Here is a 21860-nt window from a genome sequence, read left to right on the forward strand (position 1 = left end):
GCTTCTTCTGGGTGCTCTGGTTTTCCCCCACAGTCCAAAGACACGTGGTACAGGAGAATTGAATGAAATTAATTAGCCGTAGTGTATGAGTATGGCTGCGTCCGAAACCGCCTACTACTCAGTAGGTACTGCATTTGAATTTAAACGTACTACTCGGCCGTTAAAAAAGTACTCTCTATACAGTATGAATGTAAAAAGTATGAATGGAATTCAGACGTACTACATCTGCCATTTTGTCATGGTCACGTGACCTACCTGCGTCAGTTGCGTCGCTTCACCTCCATTCATTAATTCTCTCGCGGGGCATTATGGGATAGCGCAGCGTGCATGGGATGCGCACTTCAGAATCTCGACGGAAGTAGTAAGTCATCCGGGTATTTCTCGCCTACTGATTTTCAAATTCTATGAATTCGGACATACTACTCGGCTCGCATACTGATTTTAGCGTACTATATAGTATGGAAGTATGCGGTTTCGGACGCAGCTTATGTGTGTCTGAATGACTGTGTTTTGCAGGGTGTGTGCTGCATAAATCATATGCCAGAATTGTTGGTGGTTCACTCTGCTGTGGCAACCCTTGACAACCAAGGGACTGAGCCAAAGGAAAAAGAATGAATGAATGAATGTTTTATTATTGCTGCCCTCCCTGATTGCTGTTCACAACACTTCTAATCTGAGGTGTTATTAGAATCATTTTTACGGATCCGCATTCCACTCTCAGAACATACAGTACGTTACCACATAAAAAGAAAATGAAGCCGAATATTTATTCCGGGAAAGAGCCCCAGGGCAGGTTGGTGATGTACTTTGCTATGACTGCATGTGAAGAGACGCGTCATTCCTGCATAATTCAACAGCCTTTCATGAAGTAATGTATAATAAACTCCCCCTCTTGCTCATTTTCTCTCGAAAAGCACAGGCAGAAGTGATGTGTTTTGCTGCTTATACATATATCATGTTATATTTGATTTTTTAATAATTATTTTCATGAAATCTCTGCTGAATAATCAAGGGTTTAATAATTAGGGACTTTTTTGGTATTTTAGGAATAGTACATGGCACTAAACAAAAATGATTTATTTAGAAGCCCCTCGGATGTGAGTTGTTTTGACATTGCTGTGACATCCAATCCTCTCTTTGAGTGGCCAGTGTTGTGTATAGAGTTACAGTGATGGTGCTTTGTAGCAACAGTCCATCAATAGTACCCAAAGTGTTGGGAAATGCCCATTGTGATCATGTAACTGATCTCCGACTCTGGTAATGTGCCACTGATAATAAAACCTCATCTAAGTAAATTAAAACTAAACTTTCTACAGTGACGTAAAAGTGTGAGCCAGAGGGCATATATGTTGCAGATTTCTTCATCATAATTATTACACCTATCATCTAGTAAAATTAAACTTTTAATGTGTGTCATTTATTGTATTATTTGATAACAAAGAGAAAATGGGTTGGTTTTGGGAAAATGGTGCTTCAACAAATGTATATCGAATGTACACCCAAAATCAGAGTGGATTGTGGGTAAAAAAGTAGTTAATTAAAGTACAGAATGAAGATTTTTATTCATTCATTCATTCATTTTCTTTTTGGCTTAGTCCCTTTATTAATCTGGGGTCGCCACAGCGCAATGAACTGCCAACTTTTCCAGCACATTTTTTCCGCAGCAGATGCCCTTCTAGCCGCAACCCATCTCTGGGAAATGAAGATGTTTAAACATCACTAAATCACAAAATTGCACCTTATATGTTGCACTATAAAGTGGGTGGGGTTGGAAACTAAATTAGTTTGTACATTCCCAGCAAGCACAGCGCGTCAGATTGAAGTTGTACCCAAATGTTGCAGGGATGTTGCATTTTGTTTGAAAATAAAAATTAGGTTGATGTTTGAACCCAACGTCAGGCTGACCTAAACGTCCAACCTAAAATCAACCAAATATCAGTGTATAATGATGTAACAGCTTGATATTGTATGGACTTTACCACTATGACGTCTATCAGACTTTGCCATACCTGAATAAATGTCAGTATTTGACGTCAATATGATGTTAGTTTAAGATGTTGGCCCGACATTGGATTTTGGTCACTTTCCAAAACAACCTAAAATCAACCAAATATCAATGTCATTTGATGTAGCTATTGGATATCAAAATAACATTGTAATCGCTAGACATTAAATTTTGGTCAACTAACTCCATGACCTAAATCTAACCTAATATTAATGTCTTATGAAATTGTGTGCCTGCTGGGTTGTTTCAAGTTTGTGTTCTTACTGATTGTGTACATCTGTGTCTTGTTTAGTTACTCATCTTTTGTTTAGCATTTCAGTTCTTTTTGTGGCTTGTTGTGGTGAATGTTAGGTTACGATTCTGCTGGTTTTCTTATGTCCTCATCCAACCAACATTTATATAGTCAAAATCTTTCCAGATACACCTAATTTTTGGTTTGATGTCTCATGCAACTAGGCATGGGCTGGTATAAGATTCTGACATCATGATAACTTTGGATAAAAATATCATGGTTTCACGGTTTTATGGTATTGAGGTTACACCTATAAAATATGTTCTTTTTAAATGTCTGGGTAAAAACAAAACTTGCTTCCCCTCTGAACACAATAGATTTCATTTTGAGAAACTTGTAAAATATTTTGGAGCAGTAAACATGTTAAGCTAAATAATTTAAATGAATCATTGACTTCTGCTGCCTTCATTTGTTTAAAAAACAAACTTGAAAAGGCATGTTGAAAAGGCATGCAGAAAAGAGCTTTTCTGCTGAAGACACTGTTGTTTTCAAAACTTAAAACAAAATGTAAAACAAAGAACTCACATATACCGTAGGAACAGTTTAGCAGAAATTTTTGCCAGTTTAAAAACCTTGGTTTTTCCAAACCGTGGTATACCATGAAAATGGTTATCATCCCATGCCTACTGTACATGCAACACAACTTTTGTCTTTACAATTGATGGCATACATTAAATATTAACATTTGTGAGTCAGTTTTGTGCATCAGGAGTTAACAGACTCTTTATGAACTGCGTAGGAAGTAGTGTGAGGCTAACTTCAGCAAATGATGCATTAGAATATAGAAGAGAAACATGACTGTACTCCCACCTTTTATTGCTATAGCAACAGGCTTGTATATCTGCGTTATTTCTGAGTTATTTCTGAGTTTCTTCATGATACGTTGGACTGCTTACATGACCTCCAGCACTTTCATTTACTCATAAATGCTTTACTTCTTTGTACAGTTTCCCAAATGGTGATCGAAGAGGTGAACGTACTACAGACCCAGCTTGAGATTGAGAAATCCTGCCGGGAAAATGCAGAGGCTCTGGCTACGAAGGTGCTTATTTAACAATACCCAACCAGAATTATTTTAAATATATTTATTTATTAATTTATTCCCATTTGTTGACAACTTGCAGCTATTCAAATACAGTTCCCCTTCACAAATACAGACGACCCCTCACAAATCTTTTAAATTCATATATTTAATAGGAAGCTATACAATATCATCCACAATATTTGTATATTTAACTTATATTACACAATATTTGTACATAAACAGTAGAATAGTCAGTACTGAAGCTAAATCTGGAGCTTATCTAACAAATAACTTGCAAATAACAGTTCAAAAACCAGTACACCCAAACTGATATGTTATAGAAAAATATTAAATACATTTATTATTTATTTACAAATATTAAAAAGAGGAAAAATCAAGAGAAACAAAACATATATTTCAATTTCTAAATCTGTTTGGAGACTAAAATATAACTTTAATAAATATATCTGTTTAATAAATCTGTTTTGTTTAAATGCACAAAAATGCATTGCCTATATGCACTGAGAAATTGATAAAAATACTCATTTTCAAAATAGGGTGTACTCAATTTTGCTGAGCACTGCATGTTTACTAGAACATAGTTTGCTGAAAAAAAATTCAAAAATTTTTTTAAAGTTTTTTTTTTACTCTTTCGTATATTTATTCATTCATGCTAATAATGATTTTAAATACACAATGCATTAAAACATTAGCATTTAGCATTTAACTTTTAAATATTTTATATGAAAGCATTGCAATAAAGAAAGATCAAGTGAAAGTAATAAAATCTGGTCGACAAAACAATTAGATATAATTAATGATGATAATAAAGATATAACATCATTTTTGTTATTGTGTCATGTTGCTGTGGTTATCACACTGTCAAGCATCACAATTTAAAATCAGGCATGCATTTTATTGTGATTTGCTCCCAAATCTTTGCAGCATGTGCTTAACATGCTTAAATAATAAATTTAAACCTTAAATTATCTGTTTGGCTGTTGTTTTTATGCATGTTTGTGATTGACTGGAATGCTCAAAGTTGCAATGTTTCGAATCGATTTCTTGTACAGCTGTAAAATATTAAGCAATACTAGATTTTGTCAAGACCATTGACCTAATAGGCAGTGTGCTGACATATAGGGGCCTTATAGGGCACATATAGATTTGTTGGCATTTTCAGACCAGCATAACCCTAATTTTCACATTTTGCGCCACGTTGATTAGATAGCAAATTCATTTTCGCCACTTTATGAACTTAAGGGGGTGTTGGTCTAAAAAGGAGGTATGTTAAGGCACATTATTGGCACATTGCTATTTTGAGGATCTGAAATAGACTGTTTCAATAGACTATTAAATTGAATTATTATTATTTTTTAAATGGCTATTTTTATGAATTTGTATAGACTCATTTATATGAAAATGTGTTTACTTGTTTTTTTAATAAAAAAAAAAAACATGATGGCCTGTCTATAAACATAACTGTCACTGCAGAGTGAGCCAATTGTACAAGAACATATGAAATCAGCTAAATTCATAAGAAATTCAAATTCATTGAAATTAAATTATTACAAACTGCTATTTATAACTGCTGGATTATGTTGAAAGTACCAGCACTTTCAGTATTGCTAGAAACCAGACTCTATAGTCAACATGTTTTTTATTCCTCCACACAATACAGTAGACAACATTTTGAAGAATTATTATTTTTTTTTCCAAATAGGCCATGGATGAATAAGACATGTTAAAATTCTAATAATTCATTACATTTTACTAGTTTTAATCTTGTAATAATTTTGTTCTGACCTCTTTTAGCTGAACTGTGAGAACAGGAAGCTGAAGTATTTGAGCCTGTCATCAAGGCCGTGTCTGGATGAGCTGCTGCCTAGCATTTCTGACTGCATCTCGCTAGAAGAAGAGGTTGAACAACAAGACCACAGCTCTGATTCATTTTCCCAATATAAGCAGCAGGTCAAAGGTAAATGCATCCATAATATTGTGTGCACCTGCCCAATTTATAAATACACCATATTTCATATATATGATATACAGTTGAGGTCAGATTTATTAGCCTCCCTGTTTATTTTTCCCACCAATTTCTGTTTAACGGAGAGAAGATTTTTTCAACACATTTTTTAAACATAATAGTTGTGATAACTCATTTTTAATAACTGATTTATTTTATCTTTACCATGATGACAGTAAATAATATTTAACTAGATTTTTTCAAGATACTTTTATACAGATTAAAGTGACATTTAAAGGCTTAAGTGGGTTACTTATGAAGGTTAGGGTAGTTAGGCAAGTTAATGTATAACAGTGATTTGTTCTGTAGACTATCAAAAATATATAGCTTAAAAGGGCTAATAATTTTGACCCTAAAAATATATATATATATATATTAACAGCTATTATTCTAGCTAAAAAAAAAAAAGATTTTCTCCACAAGAAAAAAAATATCACACATACTGTAAAAATTTGGGAAATATTTAAAAAAGAAAAAGAAATTCAAAAGGGGGATAATTATTCTGACTTCAACTGTATATTAAGGGTATGCATTTCAGCATCTGAATTCCCCATAGATCTTCAAGAAACAGTGAGTTCTTTGCTGGAGGAGAAGAAGCAGTTGGCTTGTCAGCTGCAAGAACAGCAGAGACAAATAAAGGAGCTGACCGCACTTGTGAGTAGTTATACAAAATTATTTCACTTTATACTCAAAAAAAAAAAAAAAATATATATATATATATATATATATAAAATCTGTCAGGCTTGATGTACCAACTGCAAAGTGTCTTGCACTGTATTAGCCTATTCATGAATTATAAATAGCTTGAAATGAAGCCCTAGTGACCTGCAGGATTGCTGATCCTTAAAGGATATCAAAGTATCAATCAAAGTTAATTTAGTAAATAAAAACTAATGCTATTGGTCAATTTTTTTTATTTAACTGAAATATTATACAAAAAACACAATGAATGAAAAAACTAAAGGAAAATAACAACATTAAAACTAAAATAAAAACTAAAATAAAGTAATAATTAGCTAATTTTAAAAACGTTTGAATTGTTTTCAGAATTAATAAGAACTCATTCTGTGGTGGAAAATCTGACCTAGGGCATTTGCATGCGGCCATGCACTTTTACAGCCAAACACATCAGTCCAGCACATTATTATTTACAGAAACATCTTTTCTAACATAAAACAGAACTGTCTTCATTTGCAAAAGTAAACTAAGTATGTTAAACTGCATATACAAGATCTGTAATATGAAGACAATTTTCTGAATTTTCTATCATTCTTTATATATATTCTTTATTTATATGTTATACTTATTCATTGTGTATTTGGGTTCAGTGTCTGTTCAAACAAATATTTTACTATTAGAGGTTTGCAAAATGTAAGTTACTCTAAGTGCAAATGTTAAACTTTGCTCTACCAACAAAACACAATTGTGTTCAAATTACATCTTTTAAACATTTCTTTTGGACAAATAAACTTTGTAATGACGTCCCCTAAGGGTGCAGAATGAAAGTTTTTATGACGTCCTTCTTGGACTTGGACACAGCTTTAGATGAAATCAACTAAAACATTACATCTCTCAAAATCTCAGCAGAGGATCAGTAAACACCTCTATAAACAGCATCAGCAGCTTCACTTATAATAATCTGTTTGTCTACCTCTTGGTCTATTAACTTTAATAAACTAGAATTACAAAAATTTAAACTCATTTTATATAAAACTTAAACTGTCAAGGGATTAATCGTGATTAATTGCATCAAAAATTATGTGTATACTCACTGTGTTTGTAAATATTGTGTATTTATAAATAAAAAATATGAAAAATATGAAAAAAATCTTTAAATACATATATTTATATATAATTTGTACTATATATAAATATTTAATTTCTAATAAGAAACATTTTCTCAAATATATACATAAGTGTGTTTTTATATAAAAATAAATATGCACAGTAAATATATTTATGGATGGATGTGATTCATCATGATTAATCTTTTGACACCACTAATAAAAACTAAACAGAAATGTGTTCACAATATAAAAACTTGAATAAAACTAGCTAAACCATTCATCAAACACACTGAAACTGATCTAAAATGTACAGCAAATTTAAAACAGTATCGAAATAAATAAAAACTTGAAACAACTATAATAATAACCATGGTAACCATGCCTAAACGGGTTTCATTTGCTAAGAGTTTCTCAAATATGTTTTTGCAGAGGGAAAAGGAGCAGGCCGAGATGAAGGAGCTTTATAAAACCATTGATCAGCAAAGCAAGACCATTAAGAGGTTCAACAGGGGTGAGTGTGGACATTATGAGCACTGAGCCCTTTCATTTCCTCACTTGTATTCAAATGCATGACATCATCTCAAAGGTCTGCTGTGCATCTGTGCATGTGCCTTCCAAGAAGATTAATGCTCCCCAGCAGCCCACTCACTACCGGCTGCACGTCAAAGTCCCTGATCAAATTATCTGTAAAAGATTCACCACAGGAAGTCCCTCTGTTCCAGCTGGGGGTGATGCACTTTGTTTTGACATCCTCTCAGCTCCCTCTTTGCTCATTTGCCTTATTACTCTGGCTGGAATATAGGAAACAGCTTCGCTCAGGTCATGTAATGCACCGACTTGGGCTGAACCTGTACTTCATATGCTCATCACAGTAAGTTTTAAGATAAAAAAGAACGAAATTGCTACTGTGTTGAATATAATACCTGCTATTTGCATAATTGTGATTATATACAAGTTGTATAATATACTGATGTGTCAAATCACACTGTTCATTAAGATTTTCATCCATTTCTATGTTGTACGAGCAAATAATATTGTGAGAGAAAAGAGACTACAACAAATAAATTATACTAAGTCTGTATAATTTATGATGAATAAATAATATTCATTCATTCATTTTCTTTTCAGCTTAGTTCCGTTATTCATCAGGGGTCGCCACAGTGGAATGAACCGGCAACTTATCCAGCATTTTTTTTTTTAAAAAAAAGCGGATGCCCTTCTAGCTGCAACCCAGCTCTGGGAAAACATAAATAACAAATAGTTAATAAATGATAACAAATTACACACAATTTGGTTCTACTTAATGACGTTTCGGTTAAAGCTGGCATTTCTTTCATATATAAAATACGATACAATTGTAATAATAAAAAGTGGTGTTTGTACAACTGTAATTTATTTGTGTCTATTTTAATTTATTCTATAATTTTAGTGACACTGAAAATCTTGATATATTTATAAGCCTTTATATATTCGAATATCTTGATTTAGTGCTCAAGAAACATTTTTGTCATTGTTAATGTTTTTTATAATTAAATACTTTATATATGTATTCATTAATTTTCCTTCAGCTTAGTCCCTTATTTATCAGGAGTCGCCCACAGCGGAATGAACCGCCAACGATATATATATATATATATATATATATATATATATATATATATATATATATATATATATATATATATATATATATATATATATATATATATATATAAAATAGGCAAAATAAATTATTATAATAAACTTGGAGAGTGGTATAAACTACAATTAATGTAATGTGTCTAGTGTCTAGTTTGGAATAATTGTACTTCATTTAATAAAACAATCATTAGTAAACGCAAAAATACTAAAAAAATAAAATAAATATTAAAACAATAAACTAATACATTTGTTTATCTCTTTAGTATCTATGGTGGCCACGACTGAGTATGAAAACATGAAGGAGCAGCTGGATTTGGAGCAGAGCCTCAGGCAGAAAGCAGAGACCTATGCACATGAGGTATAGGACAAATCATCTGTATTCACCCTTATCAACTCAGCTGACAGGTCAACTTCTGAAATATTGTGACCTGTTGACCTCACAATCCAACCAAAACACATGATACATGGATTTATTGACGAATGAATATGAATTCTCTATTGCTGTCTGTGTCACATTAGAATGTTTTGTTTTCTCAGTAGCTATAGAAGGAAAATGGATCTAAACATCTCAATGTTTCTCATGTTCATTTTCTTTTTCAGATGATGGTAAAGCAAAAAGAAGCAAACAGACAGAGCATGATCTTGCTCCAACAGGCAGATCCCAGCATTCAACTGCTCAAAGCTTTAGAAGATGTGGCCAATGTGACCAAAACATTAGAGGAAGAGAGAATGCAGCACCAGGAGAAGGTAGGCAAACCTTAAGAAATATTTATATTCACAAAACAGGAGTTTTAGGCTTAAAGCCTTTCGGATTGATAATACTACTAGACATATTTTGCCAAAGAAGCAAAATGAAAGAAAGATATTTCTGGTCATTCTGATACTGATGGCCTCTGTGCTGTCTGGAGCCATGTCATAAACCTAACAAACAGGCTATTAATGATTTAGTGTAGGCTACAACCAACAAACCAACCTTTTTTCCATTTGAAAAAATACAGTTATTAATAGTTCTTTTATAATATCAGTTTTTAAAACAGCCTACATAATCTACAAATTCAAAGATTTTCTTGATTTTTGTATAATGATAACTCCGCACCAAACAGAGGCTTTCATTTTACAGCTTATAAGTAATGTATGCAAATTAATGCAATATCATATGCGACCAACAAAATTTGTATACAAAAAGTCAACAAATGAGCTTTGAGGTTCATTGTCATTTTCTTTCATCACACGCAGCGCGCGCACACATGAACCGCGAGTGAGATGGAGGAAATAAGTCATAATCATGAGACAATCTTTAATCTAATCACTTTTATTAAAATGTTGACAAAGGTTTTGTGAAATAGTAATAACAGCGGAGCATTAATTAAATGCATATTTCCTGTTAAGCTATCGATTTAAAAACGTGATATTTTTTATTTGACGGAAGAAAAAAACATGATTGGACAAACAGCAGACCCTCAGCCTTCTCCACTGGTACAGCTCCATCTTCTGGTCCAAATGTCTTAAAAAGAAAGTGTTTGCAGGACTTTGCTTAAAACCCAGAAAAAAAAGAAAAAATAAGTGATAATGGCCTTGATTTCACTTCCCTGAGCAAACGTTTTACTGACTATAAGCAAGTACATGTTATCTTATTTTACACTAACATTAACCTAAAGGTCTACTAATGCTTGACTACAACTATGATGGCGAGTAGTGCACAGTAGTAAAAAGTAACATGTATTATTATTAGAATGCTCAAAAAATGAAGATTGCTGTTTGTTCAAACCACTAAATTAAAATTAGTTGAAATAACATAAAAAAATAACAAACAATTCTCGATGTTTTTGGGGACAACTTTAAAGTTTTATGTTAAATCCACTTTTTAAATCCACATTTGTAAAACTAGTAAATTAACGGAATTCCTTCATGTTGTTCCAACACAAATTGATTGTGTTTTGGAACCCACCTTTTTTTGCAGTGAATGTCTGTTAGGTGATCATCAAAATAGAGAAAGCCTTCAGTTTTACTAGCTTTTATAGGAAAAACAGGGAGAAATTTGAAACCTAATGGATTATCATGGATTACATGATAGAATTAGACAATGGAATTAAATTGAATTACCCCCTTTTCAGTTATTTAAATGCTGTAAGCTTGAGCTTTTCACAGGCATAAATCCTTTTCATAAATATTAATCCTCTAATTGTCGTTATTTCTGTAGATGTTTCCACAGATCTATTCACAATTCTCACATTATGTTGTCTGAATTCACTTGTAAGCATTTAGACACATACACTTAATACACAATTACACATGCACACATAGACCTTAACTATATAATATATTACTACAAGTTAACTATGTTTATATATTATAACTTTAACTGTTAAAAGCTATTAGTTATTTAACTAGTCAAAGTTATTAGTAACTAATAAAGTCATAGTAACTAATAACTATAACTTTCATGATTTTGATTGTAATGTAATAATGTGCACCTTTGTAAAGCTGCTATGAAACAATAATTATTGTGAAATGCTCTATACAAATAAACTGGGATTGAATTGAAATGAATAAATGATTTTATCTATAGTTTATTGATGTGTTTAGACAAAAAACATTTAAATGTTAATCTTGCAAACACATATCCAGGCATTCAATGAAGTTGGCTTTTTTTAAACAGTTGATTCAGGTATCTGATTGAAGTGATATACACTACCTGAGAAAAGTCTTGTTTCTTATACACAATTAGGCAATTTGATTACCCTTATTTTTTATTGACCTGAAATTCTATCAAAAATCCAGTTGTCTGACAGCAGTTAATCGCTGAATACATAAAAAAAATAAAAACTGGTGTTGATTATGTAAAACAAAAGAAAGTATAGCACAAAGCAGAAACACAAAATACACTGCCTGACAAACGTCTTGTTGTCGATCACAGTTTTAAGATCAACAAATATTAAATTGACTTCTAGTTGATCAAGTGGCTAAAAGTAGATTTTTCTGATGAATCATCTGTTGAACTGCATCCCAATCATCACAAATACTGCAGAAGACCTATTGGAACCTGCATCAACCCAAGATTCTCAGAGAAATCAGTTAAGTTTGGTGAAGGAAAAAATCATGGTTTGGGGTTACATTCAGTATGGGGCGTGCGTGTATCAGAGGGATGCTGAACGACAAAAATCCACATGAAGATTTATTAACAAAGAATGGTCAGGCAGGCAATGGTCACAGACAGGTGCAAACTGGAACATGCAAGGAAATCCGGAAGCGTTGTTAGGTAGCAGGCAGATGGTTGATGCTGGCGGCAGGCAGGATAAACATTAAAATAAAGCAAGGGTCAAAACATGGAGAGACTATACCTGGAAGCGCTTTGTAATGTTACAGGGTATGAAACCAACAAGATTCAGCAATGTGTGTGTGTGTTCAAGAGTTAAATAGTCTATGTAAGCAGTCCCGAACAGCTTCAGCTGTGTGTGTTTGCAATCATGGCAGATCAAGAACAGGTGTGTGTGTGTAAAGTGCATGAATGCATTTGTAGTTTAATAAAGTGACAGATACTGTATGTAGCTCATTAGCAATAGCATAGTCTGGATCGCTGGTTATTGTGACAATGCAGGAGATCTGCAGAGTGGATGGAAACATTGAGATATGTGCAAACCATAGGACAGGGCAAATTCTTCAGCAGGATATCACTCCTTCTCATACTTCAGCCTCCACATCAAAGTTCCTAAAAGCAAAGAAGGTCAAGGTGCTTCAGTATTGGCCAGCCCACTCACAATATATGAATATTATTGAGCATGTTTGGGGTAAGATGAAGGAGGAAGCATTAAAGATGAATCCAAAGAATCTTGATAGGTTCTGTAAGTCCTGCAAGAACGCTTTCTTTGCTGTTCCAGATGACCTTATTAATAAGTTATTTGAGTCACTGCAGAGCTGTTTGGATGCAGTCCTCCAAGCTCATGGGAGTCATACACAATATTAATTATTTTTCCATTGCACCATGACTTCATATTCTATAATGTAGACAAGACTTTTGTCTAAGCAAATTTAAACCTTAGTGTCCTAATAACATAATTAAAAATCAAGACAAGATCATATTTCATTTTGGTAAAATAAGCTTAATCTAGAGGCATTTGCCTTTCATTTAAGCCACTTATGATACCAAATGATCAACTAGAAGTCAAGTTATTATTTGTTGTTCTTAAAACTTGAAATGGTGACAAGACTTTTGTCAGGTAGTGTAGTAATGCAGCACAGTTTCTGTTGACTAAACTGCACTCATTCATTTTTCAATTCACGCATATGGTCTCATGGTAATACGATACAGTATTTTCACCAGGATCTCTTGTGGTTCCTGTTTTCTACATCTGTAGTCTCAGCAGTAGAGTGTGATACTTTACAAACCACATTAAATAACAAACATATGTGATTGGTTGGCTATCAACAAAACCACAACTATATTAAACCAACACAAATCTCAAAGCACCACAAGAGACATCTGGAACTGTCATGATCTGAGGATTCCTTCAGTATAGTAGATGAACTTCCAGATCTCCAGATACTTTTTGCACCTGCAATCTGAGCATATTGGACAAGCACGGAATCACTTAGAGGTGATAAAAATGCAATGGAAAAATTGCAACTGCAGGTTTACTTTACTGCTTTTGGTGGCAAATGGGATCTAGTGTTTGTGAATTGGTAGGTTTGATGTTTCATCAGTCAATATAGAGTCTGACCTACAATTCAAATCCAAAAACGTCACGTAATCAATAGACCATGCTAGCCAAGCCTTGTTTACAAGTCAGACTGTAAATATGATCCATTTCTGAACCAATGTCAGGACAACTTTGTTGCAGCCATTTGGGTTTTGTTTGAGTAAAAGTAGATTTCTGTCTTAACAAGTCATTTATAAAAAGTTGTTTATGGTTGTCCATGTTGGATTAATCGGATACTCCTGGGAACTTCATATTTATGGGTTGGAAAGTCATCATTATGACATTGCTTGTGTTTAAATCACTTGGGTGGGTACAAAAACTGCATAATGAATAATAAAGAATGTTCTCTAGGTGTTCTTTTCTGCTTTAAAAATAATAAATATATGTCAGTTGGGTATGGAAAATTACTTATAAAATTTATGAGCCTATTGGCATGTATAGCCTTCTTGTTTTATTTATAAATTCACCAAATTTTGATCAGTTTGACAGAAAACAAGACTTATGTCACATATAATTCTGCTTCTTAAAGATTGTATTGTGATTTGGGAATCTTTAGAAATTTTCATTGTAGAAAAACAAAAATGAGCTAGAACATCACTTTGTGTGATTTGATAGTTGGGGTGGCACGGTGGCTCAGTGGTTAGCACTGTTGCCTCACAGCAAGAAGGTCGCTGGTTTGAGTCCCGGCTGGGTCAGTTGACAATTCTGTGTGGGGTTTGCATGTTTTCCCTGTGTTGGCGTGTGTTTCCTCCGGGTGCTCCGGCTTCCCCTCACAGTCCAAAGACATGCGTTATAGGTGAATTGGATGAACTAAATTGGCTGTAGTGTGTGTAAATGTGAGAGTGTATGGGTGTACGGGTTGCAGGCATTTACTGTGTAAAGCATATCCTGCTTAAGTTGGCTGTTCAATCCGCTGTGGCGATCCCTGATTAATAAAGAGACTTAGCCAAAGGGAAATTAATGAATTTGAGAGATGTTTCCATATTCTAGTGTTCTGAAAAATATCCAAACCATAATTTCTCTAAATCTATTTAAAACTTAATGCAGATTTATTATATTTTCAACACAATGTGTGCTTTCTATAAAAAATTTAATTAAAAACTTTAAAACCATGAAAGGTCAAATAAATGTTACATTGATTTGGTTTTTTTTACAGCAAATATAACAAAAATAGTTTAACATACTGGAAAACATTTACACAGAGGCTACATTAACTTGCCAAGTTTTGTGACTACCCATTAGGCACACAACATCTTAAGATTTTAATATTGGTTAGATTAAGGATGGCAGCGTCTAATGACAATGTTATTTTGACATCCAATGATGACATAAAATGACAATGATATGTTGTGGTTTTTAGGTTGTGTTGGAAAGTGACCAAAATCCAGAGCTAACATCTTAATCCACCGTCATATTGATGTCAAATACTGACATTTATTCATCAGGAATGTCAACCAAAATATGATAATCATAGTGGTAACATGCATACAACATCAAGCTGTAACATCCTTCAGACATTATTATTTTGTTGTTATTAGGTTTGATGTTGGAAAGTAACTAAAATGCAGTGTGTAGCGCTGGACATTGACATCGGCCTGACGTTCAATTCTGACGTTAGCCTGATTTTTATTTCTAAACAAAATGCAACGTCCCACAACATTGGGGTACACATCTGACACCATGTTGATGTCCAGTGCCTGCTGGGTAGCCATGTGAAGCAAACATGAAATTAATCTTTTCAAAGTAAAAAAAAAGGTAAAAATCCCAAATGTAAATAAGATGCATATCCATGAAGTTGTTAAGGTGGCTGTAATATTGTTAACCAACAATAAACAAGACAAACATAATGGAGAGGCTGATTAGTCATGTTGGTGTAATGTTCACTTTCATCAGTTTATTCAGCAAATGCATTTTCATCATTGGTGTTTAACCATTTTTCACAAAAGTCCAGTGTTTTTCTCATACGATACTTCAAAATGTGCATTAAACAGGGTGATTGAAACTCAGCTAGTGACTCTTTCACAACTTTGAAATCCTGGAAAAAAGAGAAACCAATATGATACCTTGAAGCAACATTTAAATGCAACTCATAGGAATGTTCTTTCCGACATGATTTGAGCACACCATATTTGCATTTTTTACAGGTAAAGGCTCTAGAGACCGAACTGGAACAATGTGCTTTACGTAAGCAGCTGGTTCAACTGCAGAGACAACTGGAAATATTAGATGAAGAGAAGAAAGAGACAGAGGGACGACTACAAGAGGAAGAAAAGAAAAACACTATTTTGGAAGAGAAAGGTAAAACTAAGGATTTTTTTTATATAAGAACCAGATACTTAAACATCTACAACAGAGAATTAAAATATAACCTACAGCGATCCACCTAAGAGTAATATCCTGGCATCCTTTTGTGGTTTGTCACAGTTAAAGATCTGCAGGAGGCAAGGACAAGCTCTGACTCAGCATCAGGTCCCTCCCCCGGGACTGCTCCGCCCCCGGCCCCACCTCCCCAACCTCCTCCACCTCCCCCACCCCCTCCTCCTCCACCTCCCCCGCCTCCTCCATCCCGCTGCAACCCCCTCAGGTAACGCCCCATTTTACTGCACTGACGCCAAGCAGTCAGATTCACTCATTAAGAAGAATGTCATTCTTTATGCCAGCTGTAAACATCTAATTACATCTCTTTCATTATGGCAGCTCTCTCATTGCGATTATGAGGAAGTCTTCCAAGGGAGGTAAAGGAACTCCAAAACTAGAGCAGGCCCCAGGTGATTGTCCCCTATTGCCTACAGACAGAACAGTGTATTTTTATGCTGTTGCCCTATTATTGGCTCCCTGACAAACACAACGTTTTTTTATTCCCCCCCCCCCCCCCCCCCCCCCCCCCCCGATGCAGTAAATGAAGCTGTGGATGATGTCAAAGTGAAAGCTGTCAATGAAATGATGGAAAGAATTAAACATGGGGTTGTTCTCAGGCCTGTGAAGAGTCAGGACACTAAGGTGAGTTGTGAAACGCAAAATTCTGAGTTTACTTGTTAACTTTAAGTGATGTTGAGCACGTTCCTAAAAGGTTAGTTAATAACAATTCTGCTATTAATTACTCAACCTCATGTTGTATCTCCTAAGACCTTCACTCTTGTTCGGAACACAAATTAAGATGTTTTAGAGTATTTAAATGTGAGAGCTCCCTCATCGTCTGTAGATAGTAATGGTCCGGAGATGTTCAAATTGCAGAAAAGGAAGTAAAGACATTGTAAAAATGTTCTCTGTCACTATATGCCAATAGCACATTAGCATTGTCCAATAGTGTTTGACCACAGAAGATCATGTGAGATGTTATTTTTCCAGTGGCAATATTTAAATTTGTGACAGACAACATCTGAGCTGGCGTGCGTTTTCGAAAACCATCGTTAGCCAACTAAGGTCGCAAGTTACATCGTTACAAACATAGTTTGTTGATTTAACGTTTCCCAAATCCATCGTTCCAACGAACATTCGCAAACTGTGTCGCAAACTTGTATGTTTGCAACTACCCCTCTGGAGCTGTAGTTTAAAAAAATAGTTCCTGGCTGTGTTTTTTTCCCAGTTATTCCCCTATGCCCTATTTATTTAGAACATTCTAACATTTAAACTTGGAATTATGTAAAAAAAAGCATTAAAGTCATAACTTTTAAGTGTCATTTTCTTTCAAAGTTACGCTTCAGATTTAGCGATCTTCATGTTTACAATTGTGCTTCTTACAAAGTGACTCTATAAACTATAGGAAAACTATAGGTGACCTATTATTTAAAAGCGGAATTTATGTTATGTCTCCAAAGCTTGTGAAAACAAAAAACACAGCATACGTTAATGCTTTAAATTTATTATTTATTAAGTATATGTACTGTATATGACATTGGCCTGTCTGTTAGAACATTTCTGCAGTGGTTTGCATGTGTCAAATTGTAAAAGTAGACTTTTATAAAAATAAAATAAATAAATAAACAATATCCTACTTAATAATAATAATAATAATAATAATAACAATCATCATCATCATTATTAATATTATTATTAAAGTAGGACTTTTTTTCATTTCCTAATAAATAATAAATATTAGATTTTATTTCTTAATAAATAGCCTTGTTATTTATTTATTTAAGTGATTAATATATGATTTTAGAATCGTGTTAGCTTTTGTAAGTGATTTTATGTTTTAGAATACAATATGTATCGTTCTCTGTAATATCTGAAACGCAAACATTAGTTTTACGTAATAATTAACATGGTTCAAACGATGGATCTGCAACAGAGAAACTGCGGTTTTGGGAAACACTCGTCACTACATCGTTCTTTTCCCAAACGATGCATCATACTATGATAGTTCAGCCACTAGTTACATCGTTATTTGGGAAACGCATCCCTGTATGGCACATGGAGACGGTGTTCATGTCAATGGTCTAAATGCACACAGACTTTTAATTTTCAGCCAGGCAGTCCAGAGGCTTCCAGTGAACTGTCTTTCCATTACAAAATTGTAGCGTTTAAGATCTGATTTCTTTTAAAATCAGTGATCTTCCCTGTCTGTCAGATATACGGTATGAAGTAGGTCTTAAATCGGACTAGAAGCACTGTATCAAATTCCATTTTCCCCCTGCCATGTCATTAAAATATGACAGTCTATTTTACTCCAGTATTTTCAATGGAATATCTGCGCTAGGCTATTGCTACTGACGGTGCTAGAGGTTACAACGATCTTTCATCTTGTTTTACGCTTGAACAACAAAATGAATGGTCAAGTCTATTTAACTGAATGGATTGTAATTACATTGCAACATCGATGCTGTAAAAACAACCTTGTGAAGTTGAAAATAGTCACTTTACACTCAAAAAATAAATATTTAGTTTTTTGCTTGTTCAATCTACTTAATTAAAATGAGCTGAAACAACACAATTCAAACAACACAACAAAACTTCATTTTCATTGGGACAACTTAATTTTTTTATGTTCAACGCACATAAATTTGTTAAGTTAACTTAATCAATTTGTTTTGGGACAACATGAATGAATTGTGTGAAACCCTGTATTTTTTACAGTGTAAGCTTTCACCGGAAGTTTATCGTTGGTTTTTAAACTCTAGCTGTGCATAGAACCCATTCTCCCAGAAATAACTTAATATCTTTTGAATAAAATGTAAATGTAGTTGTATCTGATTGATATACTCTGTTTTATATTGACTTATAGTTAGGTTAAGCGCTAGAAGCTAGATTATGTTCATAAAAAGTGAAATATAAATAAAACCGTTTTACTGTTTACTTCTCAGTAAACTCACATCTTAATAATGGCAAAAATGTTCTCTATTATGTAAATTAATTATAACAATAAAACTGCCAATGTCTTTCGCATCAGCATATCAACGCCGAAGGTTACTCATTTAAAGAAACGGAGGACCCTGTGTTGTGAAATCATGATAGAGGTTTACCCCTAGCATCAGAAGCATCAAAAAGGAACAAGAAGGGTTTGACTGAGTGTCAATATGTGACGAGTCAGGAGTGAGAATGTATTGGTTGTGCATGAAAGTCCCAGTAGAACAGCAATTTCAGAAATACTCAGACCTGGTCCTCTGACACTAGCAAACATGCACCATTCAAAATCCCTTATATCACCCTTCATTTAAATGTTAGTTTTGCACTGAATGAAGGTCTTTTGTGTTTTCTCTTTACCATCATCTGCTGCAGAGATTTGGCACAAAGGTATGTGAAATCGCAAATAACGTTCAGTGTATAACATCAGCGTTAAACTGCTCATGTTCCTTCATTCCAATCAAAGGAAATCCTTTTACACCTCAGCAGAATTTAAGTCAATATAAAGACCTTGCAGAAATGGTTCATTTTCACTCAGGAAGGGTCGAGTCATTAAAGTATTTTGTGTATAGACTTCTACACTATAGGCTGATGGGGGATCCATGTTGTTTAAGTTATTGATGGGCAAAGCAATCAAGATTTTCTTTAGGCTCAGGGGGGCTGTACAGTATAGCAGATCAATACAGTCCTGACTTTAGAGATTGTCTGCTAACCATTACACAGGCTTATTGTTTTTTTTTTTTTTTTTTTGTCTTTTAGGCATTGTCCATAGAAAATGTTTGCTGGTTTTAAGTCATTTTCAAAGTTGTTTTTTGATGATTTGTACTGCAAGTAATATTTTGGTGATCTGTTTCACCATCGTTTATACAATTATTTTGAATATATTTTTATTATTTTATTGTTTTATTTTTATTTTTATACTGTTTTTTAATATAACTGTTTTAGGTTAACAAATTAGGTTAATGAAGGTTTTTTCTATTATATTTAATTATTTATAGTGTTAATATTTTTGCTACAACTTTTATTTCATTATTTAGTTGATTTTTTTTTACTATTGTTTTTTTAAACATCTTCATTGTTTATCTTTGTTTTTTTATCATTATATTTTCAGCTTGATTTTAGATACCAACATTTTTTAAATGGTTTTAGTTAATGTCAATAAAAACAGTTATTATATCATGAAATGTTATTTGAGAAATATCTTGGGATTTCATCATATAAGGGAAACATGTTTCTGTTTCTGATCAACAGCTGCCAAGCCCTGTGACAGCAGCCGCAGCTGCAGCAGTGGAAGAGAAGCACCAGGAAAGTGCAATGGAGGAGCTGAAAGGCATTCTGGTGGGATTTCTTATTATCAGCTGCATGCCATTCAGTTTAGTTTTATTACAGGGTCATCCACTGATCCACAGACTGGTCCACTATCTGTTTGTATACAATACAGTCATGTAATAATTGATACAGTGCTCAGTATCAGCTGCACAAAAAATGCACAGTATACTATACTAGTATGCATTCTCTTAGAAATACTAGGATGCCAAAACAAAGCAATGAAACATTAATGAACATCATATTCTGTTCTGTCTGAACCATTAGGAGACAGTGAAGAAGAGTCCTAGCCGTGGCTTCCAGGAAGTAGCTCATGTTAAAAAGGACAGTGAACTGGAAGTAATTCTGAGGAGGAGACGCAAACAGGCCTGTGATACTGGCGCAGAAGGCAAGGCAATAATCGCTATCTTTCAAGAACACACAAAAGAGTTTAAAAATCTTTATTTGCTATTGTAACAGGAAGTGTGTGGAAAAAGGGAAATGAAAAAGGAATGAAAAATAAAGTATAGAACCTAAGAAATGATGGCATTATACTGACATTCACTAACAAATCACATTAAATAAAAGCTTCAACCCTAGATAAATGCATTTAAAACAAAACTGAATCCAGAGAGTCGTTGAATCTGTAAATGTCTGAAAATGTTTTATGTAAATGTACAGTCTTTTTTGGAAGTCTACTGTTCAAATCTTTTTTAATCTATTAATTTTTTTATCATTTTGAAAATCTCTCATCTGTTGCTGTGTAGATAATGGGCAGCTGAGTAAAGTCTCCTCCTCGAACAGTCTAAACGGCCGACACAGTTCTGACTCTGGCAAAGACACAGAAGGACCAAGCAGCAGCTCTCTGTCTGGCAGTGAACGAGGATCAAGAACTAGCTCAGACTCGGGTCGAGAGCCAGCAGTGGTGCAACAGAGCTCAGATTCTGGCATGGAGTCCAAAGGAGCCGCTCAGACAGACAGTGACTGCAGATCCCTCACAGAGAAAGAGCCCATTGAGCCGATCACCAACGGGTGCTGTTCGGGGTAAGGTTACACTCTCACAGCTCAGTTCTATAGCCCAGTCACACAATAAATACGTTGAAGGATCGTTTACATAACGTTTTGAGCCAAAATGTTAAACTTTTAATACATTGTGCCTTTTAGTTTATATTAAAACATAATTTTTTGACTGAAATTGCATGAATCTGAAAATGGGTTACATTGTGCAAGTTTTTAAAAAGAACAATTGTTGTGTTGGTGTAAACACCTGAACACGAGAGTCTATGAAAACAATGACGTCATCCACTTGCATGTGTTAAAAATAAAATAAAATGAAGAGAGAACCCAGTCCAGGAGACTTGAACTCGCTGAAGAATTCCTTTATTGAGACGGGTTGGTTACTCTGCAGTCATACAGCATTTTCAAGAAGTCAGCGAGTCTGCAAGAGCCTACTGGAGTCTGAAAGTTTTTCACAAGTCTAAAATGAGACTGTAATATGTTTTAGGAGGAAACAAAAGCATGTAAATGAAGTGTTGTTGTAAGTAGGGTAAATTTCTCATCTGATCCCTTGATTTCTTCCCTGATCTCATCAGCATATTAGTAGCATGAAAACAAAGCGTGCAAATGAAGTAGTGCAGTCCTGCTACTTGATCAGCTTAAAAGTATCACCCAAAGGCAAAGGAGGGTTGTTGAGACCATGCCTTTAGCATTTGCATCAATTTGACTCAGTCCGTGCTCATG

General features: G+C 34.1%; 1 protein-coding gene across 12 annotated transcripts in view; it reads left to right on the top strand.

Annotated features, from left to right (window-relative positions):
• The window catches only part of shtn3 (shootin 3), a 50157-nt gene that overhangs the window by 22543 nt on the left and 5754 nt on the right, over nt 1-21860 (top strand). For 9 of the 12 annotated variants that reach the window (XM_073921838.1, XM_073921844.1, XM_073921839.1 and 6 more), the window contains 13 exons: nt 3245-3339; nt 5137-5299; nt 5904-6001; nt 7564-7645; nt 9039-9133; nt 9376-9522; nt 15617-15770; nt 15897-16056; nt 16170-16240; nt 16369-16472; nt 20067-20153; nt 20409-20529; nt 20888-21164. In XM_073921838.1, the coding sequence (XP_073777939.1) occupies nt 3245-3339; nt 5137-5299; nt 5904-6001; nt 7564-7645; nt 9039-9133; nt 9376-9522; nt 15617-15770; nt 15897-16056; nt 16170-16240; nt 16369-16472; nt 20067-20153; nt 20409-20529; nt 20888-21164 (1654 nt within the window). Of the gene's footprint in view, nt 1-3244; nt 3340-5136; nt 5300-5903; nt 6002-7563; nt 7646-9038; nt 9134-9375; nt 9523-15616; nt 15771-15896; nt 16057-16169; nt 16241-16368; nt 16487-19190; nt 19206-20066; nt 20154-20408; nt 20530-20887; nt 21165-21860 lie in introns of all 12 variants that reach the window. The other 3 variants (XM_680120.8, XM_068213339.2, XR_012389760.1) reach the window with 2 other exon arrangements.

This window comes from Danio rerio, chromosome 14, assembly GCF_049306965.1.
Source record: "Danio rerio strain Tuebingen ecotype United States chromosome 14, GRCz12tu, whole genome shotgun sequence".
Taxonomy (NCBI): Eukaryota; Metazoa; Chordata; class Actinopteri; order Cypriniformes; family Danionidae; genus Danio; species Danio rerio.